This window comes from Nycticebus coucang, chromosome 16, assembly GCF_027406575.1.
Source record: "Nycticebus coucang isolate mNycCou1 chromosome 16, mNycCou1.pri, whole genome shotgun sequence".
NCBI classification, from domain to species: domain Eukaryota; kingdom Metazoa; phylum Chordata; class Mammalia; order Primates; family Lorisidae; genus Nycticebus; species Nycticebus coucang.
This window is the reverse complement of record NC_069795.1, coordinates 79,868,378-79,888,428: the sequence shown is the minus strand read 5'-3', so window position 1 is coordinate 79,888,428 and position 20,051 is coordinate 79,868,378. Positions and strand designations below refer to the sequence as shown.

Genomic DNA, 20,051 nt, shown 5'->3' with positions numbered 1-20,051 from the left:
CTGCAAGAAACACACCTGGCTTCAAAAGACAAATTAAAGCTCCGAGTCAAGGGTTGGAAGACAATTTTTCAGGCAAATGGAATTCAGAAGAAAAGAGGAGTTGCAATCTTATTTTCAGATTCATGTGGATTTAAAGCAACTAAAGTCAAAAAAGACAAAGATGGTCACTTTGTATTTGTCAAGGGAAAAATACAACAAGAAGACATTTCAATTCTAAATATTTATGCACCCAATTTAAATGCTCCCAGATTCTTGAAACAGACCTTACTCAGTCTGAGCAATATGATATCTGATAATACCATCATAACAGGGGACCTTAACACTCCTCTTACAGAGCTGGACAGATCCTCTAAACAGAAATCAAACAAGGATATAAGAGACTTAAATGAGACCCTAGAACAACTGTGCTTGATAGACGCATATAGAACACTCCATCCCAAAGATAAAGAATATACATTCTTCTCATCACCCCATGGAACATTCTCCAAAATTGATCATATCCTGGGACACAAAACAAATATCAACAGAATCAAAAGAATTGAAATTTTACCTTGTATCTTCTCAGACCATAAGGCACTAAAGGTGGAACTCAACTCTAACGAAAATGCTGGACCCCACCCAAAGGCATGGAAACTAAAGAATCTTCTGTTGAATAACAGATGGTTGAAGGAAGAAATAAAACAGGAAATCATTAACTTCCCTGAGCATAACAACAATGAAGACACAAGCTACCAAAACCTGTGGGATACTGCAAAAGCAGTTTTGAGAGGAAAATTCATCGCTTTAGATGCCTACATTCGAAAAACAGAAAGAGAGCACATCAACAATCTCACAAGAGATCTTATGGAATTGGAAAAAGAAGAACAATCTAAGCCTAAACTCAGTAGAAGAAAAGAAATATCCAAAATCAAATCAGAGATCAATGAAATTGAAAACAAAAGAATCATTCAGAAAATTAATGAAACAAGGAGTTGGTTTTTTGAAAAAATAAATAAAATAGATAAACCATTGGCCAGACTAACGAGGAATACAAAAATAAAATCTCTAGTAGCCTCAATCAGAAATGATAAAGGGGAAATAACAACTGATCCCACAGAGATACAAGAGATCATCTCTGAATACTACCAGAAACTCTATGCCCAGAAATTTGACAATGTGAAGGAAATGGATCAATATTTGGAATCACACCCTCTCCCTAGACTCAGCCAGGAAGAAATAGAGCTCCTGAACAGACCAATTTCAAGCACTGAGATCAAAGAAACAATAAAAAAGCTTCCAACCAAAAATGCCCTGGTCCAGATGGCTTCACTCCAGAATTCTATCAAACCTTCAAGGAACAGCTTATTCCTGTACTGCAGAAATTATTCCAAAAAACTGAGGAAGAAGGAATCTTCCCCAACACATTCTATGAAGCAAACATCACCCTGATACCAAAACCAGGAAAAGACCCAAACAAAAAGGAGAATTTCAGACCAATCTCACTCATGAACATAGATGCAAAAATTCTCAACAAAATCCTAGCCAATAGATTACAGCTTATCATCAAAACAGTCATTCATCATGATCAAGTAGGCTTCATCCCAGGGATGCAAGGCTGGTTTAACATACGCAGTCTATAAACGTTATCCACCATATTAACAGAGGCAAAAATAAAGATCACATGATCCTCTCAATAGATGCAGAAAAAGCATTTGATAAAATCCAGCATCCTTTTCTAATTAGAACACTGAAGAGTATAGGCATAGGTGGCACATTTCTAAAACTGATTGAAGCTATCTATGACAAACCCACAGCCAATATTTTACTGAATGGAGTAAAACTGAAAGCTTTTCCTCTTAGAACTGGAACCAGACAAGGTTGTCCTCTGTCACCTTTACTATTCAACATAGTGCTGGAAGTTCTAGCCAATACAATTAGGCAAGACAAGGAAATAAAGGGAATCCAAATGGGAGCAGAGGAGGTCAAAGTCTCCCTCTTTGCTGACGACATGATCTTATACTTAGAGAACCCCAAAGACTCAACCACAAGACTCCTAGAAGTCATCAAAAAATACAGTAATGTTTCAGGATATAAAATCAATGCCCACAAGTCAGTAGCCTTTGTGTACACCAATAACAGTCAAGATGAGAAGCTAATTAAGGACACAACTCCCTTCACCATAGTCTCAAAGAAAATGAAATACCTAGGAATATACCTAATGAAGGAGGTGAAAGACCTCTATAAAGAAAACTATGAAATCCTCAGAAAGGAAACAGCAGAGGATATTAACAAAAATGAAGAACATACCATGCTCATGGATGGGAAGAATCAACATTGTTAAAATGTCTATACTTTTCAAAGCAATCTACCTATTCAATGCCATTCCTATCAAAATACCAACATCGTACTTTCAAGATTTGGAAAAAATGATTCTGCGTTTTGTATGGAACCGGAAAAAACCCCGTATAGCTAGGGCAGTTCTCTGTAACAAAAATAAAGCTGAGGGCATCAGCATACCAGATTTCAGTCTTTACTACAAAGCCATAGTGCTCAAGACAGCATGGTACTGGCACAAAAACAGAGACATGGACACTTGGAATCGAATTGAACACCAAGAAATGAAACCAACATTTTACAACCACCTAATCTTTGGTAAACCAAACAAGAACATACCTTGGGGGAAAGACTCCCTATTCAATGAATGGTGTTGGGAGAACTGTATGTCTACATGTAAAAGACTGAAACTGGATCCACACCTTTCCCCACTCACAAATTGATTCAAGATGGATAAAGGACTTAAACTTAAGGCATGAAACAATAAAAATCCTCCAAGAAAGCATAGGAAAAACACTGGAAGATACTGGGCTGGGGAAAGACTTCATGAAGAAGACTGCCATGGCAATTGCAACAACAAAAATAAACAAATGGGACTTCATTAAACTGAAAAGCTTCTGTACAGCTAAGGAGACAATAACCAAAGCAAAGAGACAACCTACACAATGGGAAAGGATATTTTCATATTTTCAATCAGACAAAAGCTTGATAACTAGGATCTATAGAGAACTCAAATTAATCCACATGGAAAAAGCCAACAATCCCACTTATCAATGGGCAAGAGACATGAATAGAACCTTCTCTAAAGATGACAGACGAATGGCTAACAAACACATGAAAAAAATGTTCATCATCTCTATATATTAGAGAAATGCAAATCAAAACATCCCTGAGATATCATCTAACCCCAGTGAGAATGGCCCACATCACAAAATCTCAAAACTGCAGATGCTGGCGTGGATGTGGAGAGAAGGGAACACTTTTACACTGCTGGTGGGACTGCAAACTAGTACAACCTTTCTGGAAGGAAGTATGGAGAAACCTGAAAGCACTCAAGCTAGACCTCCCATTTGATCCTGCAATCCCATTACTGGGCATCTACCCAGAAGGAAAGAAATCCTTTTATCATAAGGACACTTGTGCTAGACTGTTTATTGCAGCTCAATTTACAATCGCCAAAATGTGGAAACAGCCTAAATGCCCACCAACCCAGGAATGGATTAACAAGCGGTGGTATATGTATACCATGGAATACTATTCAGCCATTAAAAAAAATGGAGACTTTACATCCTTCGTATTAACCTGGATGGACGTGGAAGACATTATTCTTAGTAAAGCATCACAAGAATGGAGAAGCATGAATCCTATGTACTCAATTTTGATATGAGGACAATTAATGACAATTATGGTTATGGGGGGGGAACAGAAAGAGGGAAGGAGGGAGGTGGGTGGGGCCTTGGTGTGTGTCACACTTTATGGGGGCAAGACATGATTGCAAGAGGGACTTTACCTAACAATTGCAATCAGTGTAACCTGGCTTATTGTACCCTCAATGAATCCCCAACAATAAAAAAAAAAAAAAAAGAAATGACAGGACTTAGTGATTAGATGAATAGGTATGAAGAAGAGCCCATTAAGTAGTGAGTACATTTATAGTCAGTTAATTACACAGCTCAGAGTATATGGAAGCGAGGATTTGTTTGACAGAGATCAACATGCAAGACTCTTCATCTTGGTTTTGTTGGTTTATCCTTACAGTGGGTTATTGTTCAGCCATTGAAAAATGTGGAGTGCTGACATGAAATCTGTATACAATATACTTTTATATTAAAAACCTTTTACAAAACAGTGTGTATAATATAATGCACTCCTAAATACATACACCCACAGAAATATATATAGGTATTATATTCTTTTAATGATAAATTAAGCTGTAAATAGTGGTTATCTCCTGAAAGTATAATTATTGGGGACTTCTTACTTTTTCTCTATGGATTAAAGTTATATGGAGTAAATCCTCTGCTTTAAAAAAAAAAATTATTTTGAAAACTATTTTTTAAATAAAATGAAGTGTAGGTAAAGTTCCTAGAAATAAAGAAGGTAAAAAGACTACAGTGTTAATTGTATTTTGTATATTTGTGAAAGTTATCCCTGGTTGATGGCAAAACCTAGGCTAGAAAAGATACCTGTAATAATATAGAACATAGGCTGGGGAAATTGGTAGATAACTAGTGAAGCTAATAGATGGGGTGACCTTACAGTACAGGTGTTTTTACATGAGAATTGAGGAAGAACAGTCAGAGAGAGACTGGTAAGGAGGACATAGCTTCCACTCCCTCATTCTGAAGCCCATTCAGTGAGTTAACAGCTTCTACTCAGCAGAATCTGAGGACAATAACAATTCTTAAGGGAGAGTCAGAAAAGGTTTGGCGATGAAAAGACTAGGAAGAGAGTAGGAATGTAAAATGGTTTATTTGTCATGGAGGAGGGTATGGGAAGCACAGTAAAATTGTGGTGGTGGAGGGGAACACTGGGAGTTGGACAGGGGACAGCAGCTTGGTGATGAAAAAAAAGCAGAGGCTGGGCAAGGATAGATAGCTACAGCTACCTCTGTGGGCTAGAAAGCAGCAGCCTCCTTTGAGAAAGTTACTTCAGGCTGGCCAGGATTTGGTAATCTGGATTTTTGTCATGGTTTCCTTGAAAGGGTGCCTCAGCTATAAACTCTTGGCCCACAGACTCCTACAAAGAAATAGCATACCAGTTCTGAGGCTAGAACAGAAGAAAGCCCCAGCAGCCGGAGGCTGGATCCTATTGAACTTCTGGAAATCTTCTTGAGTTTGTGTTTAAAATGGTATCTGAATAGGAATCCCTGACAAGCTGCTTGTCTTCTGTCTTGCTCCTTAAATTTCCCCATTCTCTGTCATTAACTCAGTGACTAAATTAAGACAAGATCGCCCCAGAGGTCAATCCTCTCCTTACATGCTCTCTTTTTTCTGATTGTAACTGAAAAACAACCCACATTTGCAAGGATAATCCAGCAGGTAACTCCTGGATTCTACAGGCTTCATTTAACACAAAATGTTTTGTCTTGGAGGGGCAAGGAGATATTGAGTCTTCTCACCAGAGACAGTACAGCTTGGCTTTGGACAGCAGAGATGTTGTTGCTACCCTGAGTGGCATCCTGAAGGCCTGAGGTTACTCTTAAGACTGACCTGTGCCAAGCAGAGTATTTGTTTTTATTGTAGTATGTCTATTGCCGTGAAAATTATTTGGAGAGAAGTCAAATATTTTCTTGAGATTTTTGATATTTTTCTTAATTAAAATAGTTGTCTTTTCTTATTTAGTGATCTGTGTTCTTGTAAGAAGTCTCTTAAAGCAGAATTTTTAGCATAATTATGCATCTTTTATATTGTTATAATCATGAAATGTTGAAAAATGTTACCTGGGAGTAACATAACATCCGTGTGCTTTGTGCTGTGGTATGATAAATTGTAAAAATGATACCAAGAAGTTTTCAGTCTTGGACTACACAGTAAACACATAAAAAGTGTTAATACTAGGCAAATAAGCACATGAAAAGATGCTCAGATTTATCAGTCGTTTGAGAAATGCTAAGTAAAACTACAGTAAGATACCACTAGAAACCTGCTAGAATGGCTAAAATTAAAAGTGACAGACTATACCAAGTGTTGATAAGGATGTAGAGCGGTGACCCATAGGAACTATATAAAGGGTTGAGACGTTAGGAAGGTTGAGAACCACTGATGTAGAGGATTTAGAACTCTCATTCTCTTCTAGTGGGAATATAAAATGGCACATCTGTTCTGGGAAGCAATTTGGTAGTATCTTAAAAAATTAAACATATAATTACCACACAATCCCCCTATTCTACTCCTAGATGTTTTCCCAAGAGGAAGGAAAGCATATATCTATATACAAACTTGGATGTAAATGCTCATAGCAGCTTGTTGTAATGGTCAACAACAGGATAATATCCTGACTGTCCATCAACACTAGTTCTAATGTACTAGAATACCATACAGCAATGTAAAGAAGTGGAATACTACGTGTTAATATACACAACAGCCTGATAAATCTCAAAATAATTGTGCTGAGTGGAAGAAGATAGACCCAAAAAGGGTACATTCCAGGTGGTTGCATTTATATACAATTCTAGAAAATACAAACTAATTATAGTGACAGAAAGTAGATCCAGTGGTTATAACTTTCATAGATAATGGATATGTTTGTTATTGTGAATACTGTGAATCAAAGATGTATGCACATGTCAAAGCTTATTAAAACCTTAAAGAAGTGCAGTTTAATGTAAACTCACCAGTATAAAAATTTACTGTAAGCTGTTTTTAAAAGCTTAATGTTATATTTAGATTTGGTGTTCTTGATTTTTTTTTTTTTTTTTAATTTCAGGGAGGAAATCCTTCAGCAGTCTTTGTGGGAAAGAGTATCTACTCATGTGATTGAAAACATCTATCTTCCAGCTGCACAGACCATGAATTCAGGAACTTTTAACACTACTGTGGATATCAAGCTTAAACAGTGGACTGATAAACAGCTTCCTAATAAAGCAGTAGAGGTTAGGATATAATTTAATTAAATGGGTAAGAAGCATTATCTGAAGGGAGTAAGAGCTGTGAATTATAGGTTTTATTCCCATCACAGCCACTGTCTTTCTTTTTGGTCCTTATATACCATTTATTCTTTGTTCCTTATGTCTGTGTTGGGACTAACCTTAATGTTGCTACCAGTTACTATTGTTATACTAATTTACTAATTGGTACATTTTGCACTGAGGCTGTTGGTTCTTGCAATGATAGCATTTAACAAATCCAGCAAGCAACATTTGCTTGAATGCTACAAACTTTGAACAGCTTTTGCAGATAGAGATTCTATAAGGAAGATATGGATTAAACATTTCATTTACTAATTTTCCACAGGTACAAATATACTTTAAAAATCATTTCCTTAGGGCGGCACCTGTGGCTCAGTGAGTAGGGTGCCGGCCCCATATGCCGAGGGTGGCGGGTTCAAACCCGGCCCCGGCCAAACTGCAACAAAAAGAAAAAATAGCCGGGCATTGTGGCGGGCACCTGTAGTCCCAGCTACTCGGGAGGCTGAGGCAAGAGAATCGCATAAGCCTAAGAGTTAGAGGTTGCTGTGAGCCGTGTGACGCCACGGCACTCTACCCGAGGGCGGTACAGTGAGACTCTGTCTCTACAAAAAAAAAAAAAAAAATCATTTCCTTAGTTAGGATCCTGACAGAAGATTATACTATATAAAAACTACCTTAGAGAATTTATTTCTATTACCCAAGTCTTGGCTGTACCACTGAATAGCTGTATAATCCTTGGACTAATTGCTTAACCTTTCTGTTCCACATCTGTAAAATAGGGATGGTAATATTGCCTACCTCTCAGGGTTGTTGCAAGGATCAAATAAGTTAACAGGTATAAAATACTTAGACAATATGTGGCCCAAAGGAGCTGCCCAGACAAATGTTAGTATGTCTGTCATTTCAGTTGGTCTTTCATACACATAACTCTATGACCAGTGATTTTCTAGCTGTGAGTCAGTGTGTCTTTTTCTTCTTTATGAAGTTGCTGGGGCCACAAAATTGGGGCTAGTGTTAAAAGTAATTTTGTTTTTCCTACCTATCTTAGATATGAAGTATGAGTTTCTCATTTTTCAGGTGTGATTTCACTCCTTTCCAGTCTTAGTTTCTTTTACCTCTGTTCTCTATTTTCTCCATCTTCTCTTTCTGTGAACTCTTGCAGCCTCTCTGCCTAAGCTGCATGTTGCTGAGCCCTGGTCAACTCTTGGCACATTTACTCTTAAAATAATTAGGGAGCCGCTGCCCCCTTCACCAGCTTGCCTTGCTATTGAAATTAACATTTTTCCGGGCCCTGTCCCATGAGAAGACATTTTCATATCTTAAGATGCAAACAGTGGAAGCAATCATAAAAATGGCAAAGATTATGTGTCCTGCAGTTTTTTACCTTCCATATTGGGTGTGGTAGAAAGGATGTGGCACTGGTGGGGGTCAGGATCCACAGGTGGATCTTAATGCTCACCCCATTTACTCTGTTTTCTTGGACTGCCACCTTTCTTTATGCCTTAATTTCTTTGTTTCAAATAAGGAAAGGCTAAATATAATATACAACATTAAAAAGCCCACTTAATTGTAAGTAGGTTTAGTTCCAGTTATTTTGACACTGGTCTTCCTTTCACCACTCCAATAATTAGGAATTAGCTACAATACAAAGTTGAGTAATACTGTTCTGTGTTTGCAAATATTGATGCATTGCTTCATCCTTTTGCTTAAAGACAAAGATGTGAAGATGATTGAGTCATTAAGAAATTTTAAACTTTTTACAATGTGGAAGAAGCAGGCATGCTGAAATGTCTTATAGGTTAAAATAAGTAAAGTAAATCCTGTGGCAGACTGAGGAAGCATATGGTATCTAAGTGAGGCAGCGCCTTTTCATGCCAACAGGTGGTGTCTTGTAGGAATATGGGCATACCGTTCCCTAGTTCAAGAGAGGCTGGAAGTAACAGATTTTTATATGACGTCTCTCAATTTTTAAATATTAGAAACTAATTTTCCAAATGTAGAACATTGGAAAACATTGTGCATGTCTGCCAAAATGTGTCAGGAGGCTGAAAACATCCCACCTGCGACCAGTGTGAGACCTCCACACCATAGTTTATATTTGCCTTTTTGTTAATTGTATGTATATTTTCTGATAAGCTGATTTTATCATATCTATTTGGCTTAAGTTTTCGTGTTACTTTCCATGTTATATTTTAAATTAAAACGTATAGTTATAAATATAGCTTTTTTCTTTTAAATAATTCTAGGTTGCTTGGGAGACCCTACAAGAAGAATTTTCCCGCTTCATGACAGAACCCAAAGGGAAAGAGCATGACGATATATTTGATAAACTCAAAGAGGCTGTTAAGGAAGAAAGTATTAAACGCCACAAGTGGAATGATTTTGCAGAGGACAGCTTGGTATATGTCGTTTGTATATTAGGATATCAGCCTCAAACTTTTATATAATTTCTCAAATTAATATTATTTCATGGGAAACTATTTTTGTTTATTTTATATAAGTATTATCACATTCTTAATTTAACCCTGTCCAATCCAGTTTTTTTGCCACCCACATACTCTCCAGTTCCTATTTATTTTAGGCAGGAAAGAGGTTGGACTACTTGTAATTATCTTGTAGTTTTAAAAGAGGAAAACATAAATATGAGTTCTTTTAGTGATTTTATTATCATTTATAACCCCTCCCCCCCAAAATCATTATGTCAGACTTTGTCTTACATAGCATCAGAAAGTCTTATAAAATAATGAAGTGAAGAAGTAGATTTATGCCCCTTTAAATGTCTCTGCCCTTCTAAAGTCAACTTTTGCTATTTTTTTTTTCTTGGGTTTCATTTCAGAAAAAAGTCACATTGCATAAAAAGGCTTCCATAAACTTCTACAAATTGTCATCTATTAGCCATTTCATGGACCTGTCTCTAGAGAGCTGCTTCTAATTTTATCCTCTGTGGTAATGAAAGGAATACATTGGTTTTCAGTGGATTTGAATCATAAAATGTTAGACTTCTAAAATTGTAACACTATCATGTCTTGAATGTTCACTGTTCCAGCAACTCTGCTAAATATTTTACAAGTATGATTTAGTTCTTAAATAGTCCTGTTATTGTCATTGGCAGAGCTGTGATTCAAGCTCTGCTCTAACTACAACGCCTGGCTCCCAACCTCTACCACCTGATAAATCTTTTGCTATGTAGAAAGTTCTTACTGCCATAATGAAATCTATTAAACACCTGCTTTGCTCAGAGAGTTAAGATAAGTACTGTTGAATTATAGGATTGAGCAGTTTTTTTAGGAAGGCACTTATCTGACTGTGGACTGGTTGTAATTATAATTTGTTTTGGAAAAAAAAGCTTGTCTTCATGTTTGAATACCACATTTATTCCTGTTAAGATTGGTTTTCTGAGAGAAGGGTGCCATTTTTATTCATTCACTCAAAAACTATAAAATTTGGAAGCCAATTTTAATTGTAATAACATTTATGATTGTCTAGACCTTTTAAGCATCTACCCTACTACTTTTTTTCATTGCTGTTAGCAGTGAGATAATAATTTTTTTTAGTAGTTACAAAGAAGAACTTTAGCCTTCTTTTTTGAGAAGGCTAAAGACAGATCATATGGCAAAAAGAAGAGGTGAAAATGACCTGAATTATAACCCAGGAATTTTTGGGTTCTGTATGTTGCATTTTATTAGTTATTTATTAGTTTATGTAGTTAAAAGTGTAATATACCCCACATCCCTTTTAGAGATGGTTAGCTTGTTTTAATTTGGGTAAGAGAAAATCTCTACTGTTTATTTTTCAGATAGAAAGCTGACAAATAAGCAGGCAAATAAAAGGAGCTACCACATATTTATGGGAGGGACATACTTTTGTGCAATTTTAGATATGTCTGTTATTTTTCATATTTACTAAGATGTCAAATAAAATTACTAAATTGATGAGATATAAAAACTAGCTTTGTCTTTACTTGTCATTTTAGAGGGTTATTCAGCACAATGCTTTGGAAGACCGGTCCATATCTGACAAGCAGCAGTGGGATGCAGCTATTTATTTCATGGAAGAGGCTCTTCAGGCTCGTCTCAAAGACAGTAAGTGTCCTTACCATCATGGATGTTGACATGGGATTATTGAGGGATGAGGAATATTAAATTCTGAGTATTCTGAGTGGTTAAGAAATCACCCACATTTATGAATGTTTGTAAAATATAATATCAATTCAAAGTCTGTCATTAATACCATACTTGAATACTATTTGTGGAATTTTGTTTGGTCAACTTCTTTGTAACTGCTTAAAAATAATAAATAAATTGGACATGTGATGTTTATATATACTCATTCTTAAAAGCTGTAATTCAGAATATTTTAGTGTGTTTCCTACTCTACTTATAGGAATTTTATAAGCAGTTGTACTTTTTGTAGATCCTAAACACATATAATTAAATTTTTTTGTACATGTGTCATGTAATTTTTTTTTCTTTATTTTTTTCTTGAGACAGAGTTTCAGTTTGTCGCCCTTGGTAGAGTGCCGTGGCATCACAGCTCACAGCAACCTCAAACTCTTGGGCTTAAGTGAGTCTCATGCCTCAGCTTCCCAAGTAGCTGGGACTACAGGCACCTGCCACAATACCTGGCCAGTTTTAGAGACAGGGTCTCACTCTGGCTTAGTCTGATGGTGAACTCCTGAACTAAAGCAATCCATCAGCCTTTCAGAGTGCCTAGATTATGGGCATGAGCCACCACACCTGTCCTTTTTCAGTTTTTTCTTTTCTTTATTTCAACTGACTTCCTATACAGTACTTTGAAATAGTTGAGAAAGCAAGACCATTATTGGTTGTAATTCATGTATTTGGTAAGTGATAAGATTCTTGATAAATTAATTTTTTTTTAATGTTTCTAGCTGAAAATGCAATTGAAAACATGATAGGTCCAGATTGGAAAAAGAGGTGGTTATACTGGAAGAATCGAACCCAAGAGCAGGTAAAAATAATAAATCTCTAGTCTCATGATGACATGATTTTGTTCATTTTAATTTGAGCATTCAAATACAATCTTTCCATGATTCTAGAACAACCTTGAGAATTTCAAATCTTTTTTATTAGCCTTTCTAAAATATAATCATCTTTAGAAAAAAGAGTAAACTACATAAGAAAGTTTTTTTTAAAAGTGAAGTGACTGTATTATTAAAAGAGGAGATGAGAAACATGCCCCTTTTCTGGCTGATTATTCATTTCTGTTCTCTACTTGTAAAAAAGATGAAATTTTTGAACAAAAAATGGTAATTTCACATGATGTACAATGAATGTGATTGGGGGAAAGGTATCTTTTTGTTGTTGTTGTTGTTGCAGTTTTTAGCCGGGGCCAGGTTTGAACCCACCACCATATGGGGCTGGCGCCCTACTCCTTAAGCCACAGGCACCCCCAAAAGATATGTTTTTTTTTAACCTATTGCCATTATCTTTGGATCTTTTTGTTGATTATTCAGATTATTTTCTTTGTTTCTATGTTTCAAAATAAGTATAAAAATTCAGACAAGAAATTGAATTGTAGAAATCCTACCCATATAAACGTTTAATGAGTACTTCAGAACAATATAGTAAAGTTAAATATAAATAACTTTAAAAATGAGCAAATAGTAGGAAAATCTGTGAAGTCCTCACCCCATACCTTTACCCCTTTATATTTTTTTCTTATGGCTTCTTTTCCTATTTACTAGTCTCATATTATTGGCTCTTTCTGTATTCATTCTTATTAAATGAAAGATTCCAAATAGAATATAATATAGACTCTAGATACATAAATGAAATAATGAAAGAGAAGAAGTTACTTTCTTGTTTTCTTTGGTCCTTGAATTCATTAGTTAGAGAAAAGAGATCAAGAGATGAAAAAATTGAGAGGAAAGATAAAGAGAATGAAAAATTACCAAATGACATATCACTGTTTACTTTGTATTCCTGCTTTCATTTTAAATACAAAGTTAATCAAATTGTTTTCCACAGTTCTTATTTCTTAAGTTCAGTCAGATATGTCTCAACTTGTCTCTAAGTAGTGACGAGACAGTCTTCTCTTTTTATTCTGTTGCGATTTTGTAGAAAATGAGTCATTAAGAGATGGAAGAAAAGCTAAGGAGGGGGCATAGTCAGTGATGGGATCATGTGTGTGTTCAGGGTGCACCAGTTGTTATCTGTGCTCTGCAGATGGGCTCAGAGAGGGAAATCTGTCAGAAAAGGGTTTCTAGGGGATCCAGCAGAGGTTTCTGACTTTGATAAAGGAAGAGGCATTGATTAGAAAGAGCTGGTATGAGGCAGATAAACTGAAAAGAAAAACAGTGTCTGCCCTTCAAGGCTTAGGGAAATTAGGCCTAAAGTCTAATCAATGATGGCAAAGCACCAGCACTAAATATGCTTTGGCTAAACACTCAGAAGGAAATGATTACTGGTTGTAAGTTATTTTTCTAAGGAATAATAGGGAAATTGGGAAATCCCTTCAAGAGAAGCAAAGGAATTGGTTTTAATGTCAATACAAAGTGTCCATAAGCCTAGAAGAGGAATCCAGAAACATTTCAGAGAAAAGTCTTATCTCATCAGGGTTCAAGGCAGTGCCTTGCAGTGCCTTAGAACAAGGGCCATAATTTAGCAAGTAGAGGGGAGGGACATCAGAATTGCCTGGGGGGAGGCATTTACATACGTCATTTTGGTTTTTCCTTCAAAAGATAGCCTCTAATCAGACTCACTGAGTCAAGTTCTCCTTCTCTAACTTTTCTATCCCTCCCAGTTGAAAACTGTGTTCTAGACCCTGTACCTGAAGGTTACAGTCAAAAACAGATTCTAGAAGAGGTTCAGAATATCCTCAGGTCTCACATTGCAAGTATAGGTGGCTGTAGAACAATTTCTTCTATTTTTGTGACATGATTTAACAGGAAAAGAAACAAGATTGTCCTGTGTTAAAGATGGGAAATCCATGCTCTGCAACTATTTTGTGCTTTTAGCATGTTTGTTTTTCCTTCGTTTTCTATGAAAATCTCTCCCTTTGAAACATTCTCGTCTTGTTTGAGATAAACTAACAGAGATCTCTGTCAGAATAGAGGGGGGAGTAGGTCTCTTCTGAAGGCCAGCCCGGTGTGGTGCAAATGGTGCATGTGGGGAGTGGAAAGGCAGAAGTGAAAGCACAGCACAGGATGAGCCGGGAGCACCGTTGACAGAGATTGCCTCCCTGCCTCCGAATAGCAGGCATTTAAGCAAACAGTGAATTCTCTGTTAATTTACATTTCCGCTAAATTGTCATGTTTTCAGAGTAATAATTAATAGTTCCATTTATGAGCCAGTTATTTGCATTTTAATGTTATCCTTGTATAGATACTCAGATTCCATAGCTGTGATATAGTTTGTGGCAAAGTACTCTTCCCTTAGGGTAGTATAATAAGTAAATTTGAAGCTAGTTTCTTTTATTATATATTTTGAATGAAGGGTTGAAAATGACAAGATACATTTAATTTGACATAGTTTAAGAATTTTATTTTCTGGGCGGCGCCTGTGGCTCAAGGAGTAGGGCGCCGGTCCCATATGCCGGAGGTGGCGGGTTCAAACCCAGCCCCGGCCAAAAACCAAAATAAATAAATAAACATAACCATTAAAAAAAAAAAAAAAGAATTTTATTTTCTAACTTATAATTAGGGTATGTTTTCCTCCTGTGGTAAAAAGATTATGAACAATTATTTAAAAGAAATTAGAAGTAAATTTAAGAACGATAAACACAGGAGCAGTGTAAAGTATGACTTTTTAATGAAAAAGCTTTTTTAAAAAAATCCAACTGCATTTTATATTTAATTTATTAGAAAAAAAGTATATAAAAAGATTGACATTGTTATAGTAATGTAATTCTTAGAAAAATTTAGAGCAGCTCTTTCCATGTTTTAAGAGTACTTTTTCCTAGCAAATTATATCCTAAGATCAAGAAAGAAAGTACATAGTAAGATTCCTGGAGCTTCAACTTAAAACATTTCAGCATAAATAAAAACATAACAAATAAGACTAATTCCTTTCTCCACTCCACCCCCCTTCAGAAAGCATGTTGCTCTATATTCATAAGCCAGTTAACCAGATTCATAAGCCAACATATCTTGTTTGTTGTGATTAAGGTTGGGTCCCCTGTGAGACAATAGTAGTGTATTGAAATTGGGGCTCTGTTTACAAATGCCAAACTATGATCCATCTAAACACAGCTGTCTTTTACACATTTTAAAGAGTGTTCACAATGAAACCAAGAATGAATTGGAGAAGATGTTGAAGTGTAATGAAGAGCACCCAGCTTATCTGGCAAGTGATGAAATAACCACGGTCCGAAAGAACCTTGAATCTCGAGGAGTGGAAGTGGATCCAAGCTTGGTAACAAACATGGCTGAAAAGTGTGAACCTGATTCCTTATGTTTGCTTTCTCCAGCCAAATGTTACTACTTCTAATGTGTCACTTAGATATTTAAGCACTTAATTTGACTTCGGTCAAATGTACATTTGCTGACAATGAAAATTTAGTTATTTTGAATGCGTGAAGAGTAGAAATTTTATTCTTAGTATCACTTTTTAAAGGTAATACTTCAATTTTTAAATGGGAAAATTGAGACTTGAATTTATTGGGTAAGTTCAGCATATAATTCTTGGAAAAAGTCATGAAACCCACCCCATAACACTGTTTGCGATTATAAAATAGAATTTCTATTTTAATATAGCTTACATATTTACACAGAGGGTGCCAAAAATATATATACATTTTAAGAAATAAAAAAGCTTTATTTAAATTGTAATACTCAACGTATACCAATAACACTTGTTATATTGTATCTTGTATCTGTTGCAATTTGCAGAAGTCAAGTGTCACTTGCATATTAACAATTTTAGTAGTTTTATCCTTTCTTAAAATATATGTATATTTTTTGGCACCTTCTGTATATTTGTGTTTAACAGTCAAATATAACTCAATTAAATCTGAGTGAGTTTAGAAAAATGTAACTCTTAAGTTTTTAGCAAATTAGATAAGACCTTTAGATTCTATCTCATTTTCTTCATTTGTAACAAATATGAGAATAAAACTAGTCTTCCTTTTAGGCTACTTTTTACTTCATGGTGTTTGTTTGGGACAAAAAATACCTTTCAGAGACTGTGTTCTCTCCTGTTTAGTTGGGCATTCAAAAGCTCTAAAATGAATTAAAATATATTAGCTTAAGTGAAACAGAAAAGTAAAACTAGTAGGGGGAGTAATCATATAAAAAATTCCAGAGCCACACATAAATTCTTTTAAAGATTATCAGCTATTTATGTCTGTAGTTGAGGAATTGAGAATACTTATTTTCAATTCCACCAGGGGTCACAACAAGGAAAGAAAACTAGTGAAACTCAAAAGTAGTTTGAGCTGCTGCACATCTAGCATTATTTTAAATTGAAACTGAGATTAAAACTAATGATTACATGAGATTTTAGTTGAATATAGATTTAATTTATTCACATTAGTCCTAGCTCTCTTTAACAATAAATTGTGTTTAGTTTGATAATTTTATGCTTTATGTATCTATTCATGTTAACACTTTTATCTGGACAGTGGAATGGAAGAGATGATTTTTTTTTTAATTTTTGCCCATATCATAAGGTATGGATTAATTACTTTCTATGAGCAAGAAAATTTCAGTTGTTTTCAACTGATATTTTTTCAGTATACTTTATAAAGCTATAAAATAAATAGCAGAGTACCATGAGAAGAATGTTGAATGAACTAGATGTTAGGAGATGTGAATTCTAGCATAGTTCCATTACATTAGCTAGTAATAATTGCCTTTTGTAATTGTTACAATCTCCCCAGCTCCACTTTTCTTAATGGCCAAATGGTGTTTGTTGGTGTTTATTGTACCTGCTCAACGTTATTATGCTCAAAAAAAGAAGACACTGGATGTGAAGGAACAAAGTGATAGGGATTGTTGCTGTAGAAGCAGTGAAATTTAATAATCAGAAAGGAAATATGATTGGGTTGATGGACGTGATCTGAGACCAGCTTCCTGGTCTTAGTTCTATTGTTAGACAAGGCTTTTGACCTCTTTTTGCCTTAGTTTCCCCACCTTTTTACTAGAGGAAGATGATCTCTTGTCTCCTCTGCCAGATAATTGTTTGACTATAATAATAGCATTTGTTTAAAACACTGCTAATTTTTAAGGACATAAACTGGTAAGAAGTCAAAGTAGTAACTCTAATCTCTGTTTTAAGACGTTGATTAAAAAGTAGATAAAAAGGGTTGTAGAATAAAAAACATTGCCCTTTTAATTAACTATTTTTATAAATAAATTCTGTGTACACCTTGTCAATGTGGTTGATCAACATGAAGAATGTAGAGTAACTTTGGTTTTTGCTTTCTCTTCTCATTTTAGATTAAGGATACTTGGCATCAAGTTTATAGAAGACATTTTTTAAAAACAGCTCTAAACCATTGTAACCTTTGTCGAAGAGGCTTTTATTACTACCAAAGGCATTTTGTAGATGCTGAGGTAAGGTTTCCAAAATTGAAGTGAAATGTTTTTTGACAAATGTTACTTAAACGTAAAAAAAAAAGGAAATAGTCACTTATAATTCCTTGACCTAGAAGTTATTTTAGTTATCATTTTTATGTATTTCTATTCAAGTTTTTCTGTACATGGGGAGAGTATATTTATATAAGTATATAACATAACCATTCATTTGCATAGTGTAAATAATACTTTAAAAAAATTTTTGTGCTTTTTATGTGTTGTAATTATTTTTTATTACTGAATCTTATTTTAAATTTTTAAAAGAGCCATATTAAAGTCTTGTAATAGACTATTATAAATTAATGTCACATTTTACAAAATAACCCCTAGATGGCAGCAGACTGGTATATTTTGAGCATTTTTTTCCAAGTTAAAATACTTTTAAATATCCTTTTGAAAAAGCTCTTTTAATTATCTTATTTAATTGATACTTCTAAAATAGTTTTCTTTTATTTTCAGAAGTTTAAAAGAAATTTGTATTTATATGCCCCTATGTAAGTGTCAAATATTTTGCATAATTTTAATTGTTGAGACAACCTCTGTATAGAGTAAGCTTCTTTTAAACAATCTGTTTATTTTTGTATACAGTTGAATTTCAAAAATGGCTTGAGTGTACACTCAAAAAAAAAGAGGTTAACCATAGGACATATTTAAGAGAAACGTGGTTGTTAAACTGAAACTAAATATAAATTGGGGGTCTATGCTCTGAATTTCTACTTATATATAATGTAATGAAATTCTCAACTTCTCAACCCTGTTTGCTTTGTCATTGAGATCAAAACAAAACTGTACAGAGGTGAAGGGCAAATAGAGCCCAAATCATGTAGAATGTCATGGATTCTGTAGCTTGTATCTGTGATGAGAGTGTATGTAATAAGTAAACCTAAGTGTTTTTATTAGGATGTATGTTCTGACTTCATAGTTGTATGTGTTTATAATCGTGCTTTTTATTTTAAAATTTGCATCTTGATTGATATTTCAGTTGGAATGTAACGATGTGGTCTTGTTTTGGAGAATACAGCGCATGCTCTCTATCACTGCGAATACTTTAAGGCAGCAACTTACAAATACTGAAGGTAAGCCATATAGGGACTGCTTTCTCATTTTGACATTAAAAAATAATAGTTGGGCAAACCTAGGAATTTGAGGTTTCAATGAGCTGTGAGTGCATCACTGCCCTCCAGCCTAGAGTGCAGAGACTTAGTCTCTTAAATAATAATAATAGTAATAACATCATTTTTAATAGAAAGGTACCAGAATACTTCCCTAAAAGTCTACTTAGTAGAAAAACTGAAAATTAAAATTTGTCTTTAAAATATTAATGAAAACAAATCGTAATTGTCAAAGATGGGAAATAAAACATACCCGGAATGTATTGCACAAAAACTCTCTAAGCATCACTTAGGTTTTTGGGTAATCTGTACTTCCATTAAAGTGTCATGGCTTGAGAAGGTAACATTTTCTGAGATTATGTATCAGTTTCTTGCTGATAAAAGTACTGTATGACAATAGAGAGTCTCTGTGAGAAGTATGAGCCTAGCAACGTATCTAACATGATGAGAAAAAATGTAAACTTTCTCCTCGTATATAGATTAATTTTATCATTTTATGTGTTCTTAAAAATCATACTGAGGTCTTTTCATTTGCCTTGAACAGTTAGGCGATTAGAGAAAAATGTTAAAGAGGTACTGGAAGATTTTGCTGAAGACAGTGAGAAGAAGGTTAAGTTGCTCACTGGTAAACGAGTTCAGCTGGCTGAAGACCTCAGTAAGTAGCTCTTCCTGCCTATTCATCTTTCCCCTTTCCGTTTAATTGTTCATCCATTTAATCTCACACTTACAGGAAAGTTACAAGTTATCTTCAAGGAAATTTTTTTTCCTGTGGACTATTTGAGTGTAAGTTGCTGCCTTAAAGTAATACCATGGCCAAGTACTTTAGTATGTATTTCCTAGAAACAAGGATTTTCTCCTAGCAACCATGATGCAAACACCAAAATCTTGATGTTAACACTGATGCATTACTATATGTAATCTCAGAACTCATTCAAGTTTCACATGTTGTTCCAATATTATCCTTCCTTGTAACAGGATGTTTCAGGCTCTCTGACCCAACTTGTTTTATTGGACAATAATATGTAGAAATCGAATCTGAAAACTAGAAATGCTCCTTGTTAATAGGATATCATTGTTCCCGGGCCTTCTCAATGGAAAGAGCTAGGAACTAAACCTCGTGTGTGTGTTTATGGGCAGATTCATACACACACAATGACATGTGAATTCCTAATCGTATGTATGTGCATACATTGAAAACCATGAGTTGATGCTGATACTTCCAGTTTTGATCCTATTCTACGAGATTTGTTCTCATCTTCTCCCATTCTCATTTCTAATTCCCTTTCCTGACAGTGAGAAACCTGGTCCCTAGTATCCTTAATGGATTTACTTATTTTGATCAGTCTGCCTGTCTGTGACCAAACTTTAACAAAGACACATTTCCTTTATTGCAAAGGAATATAATTTATTCCACCCAGTTTTAACTCCTTTCACCACCATCTGAGCCTCACCCTGTATT

The 20,051-nt window shown here is 35.0% G+C and overlaps 1 protein-coding gene across 5 annotated transcripts in view; it reads left to right on the top strand.

Annotated features, from left to right (window-relative positions):
* Positions 1-20,051, top strand: part of OPA1 (OPA1 mitochondrial dynamin like GTPase) — a 99,931-nt gene that overhangs the window by 54,920 nt on the left and 24,960 nt on the right. For all 5 annotated transcript variants that reach the window (XM_053564741.1, XM_053564739.1, XM_053564740.1 and 2 more), the window contains 8 exons: positions 6,742-6,907; positions 9,190-9,342; positions 10,917-11,025; positions 11,835-11,914; positions 15,178-15,318; positions 17,343-17,459; positions 18,463-18,556; positions 19,137-19,247. In XM_053564741.1, coding sequence (XP_053420716.1) covers positions 6,742-6,907; positions 9,190-9,342; positions 10,917-11,025; positions 11,835-11,914; positions 15,178-15,318; positions 17,343-17,459; positions 18,463-18,556; positions 19,137-19,247 — 971 coding nt within the window. The remainder of the gene's footprint in view (positions 1-6,741; positions 6,908-9,189; positions 9,343-10,916; positions 11,026-11,834; positions 11,915-15,177; positions 15,319-17,342; positions 17,460-18,462; positions 18,557-19,136; positions 19,248-20,051) is intronic.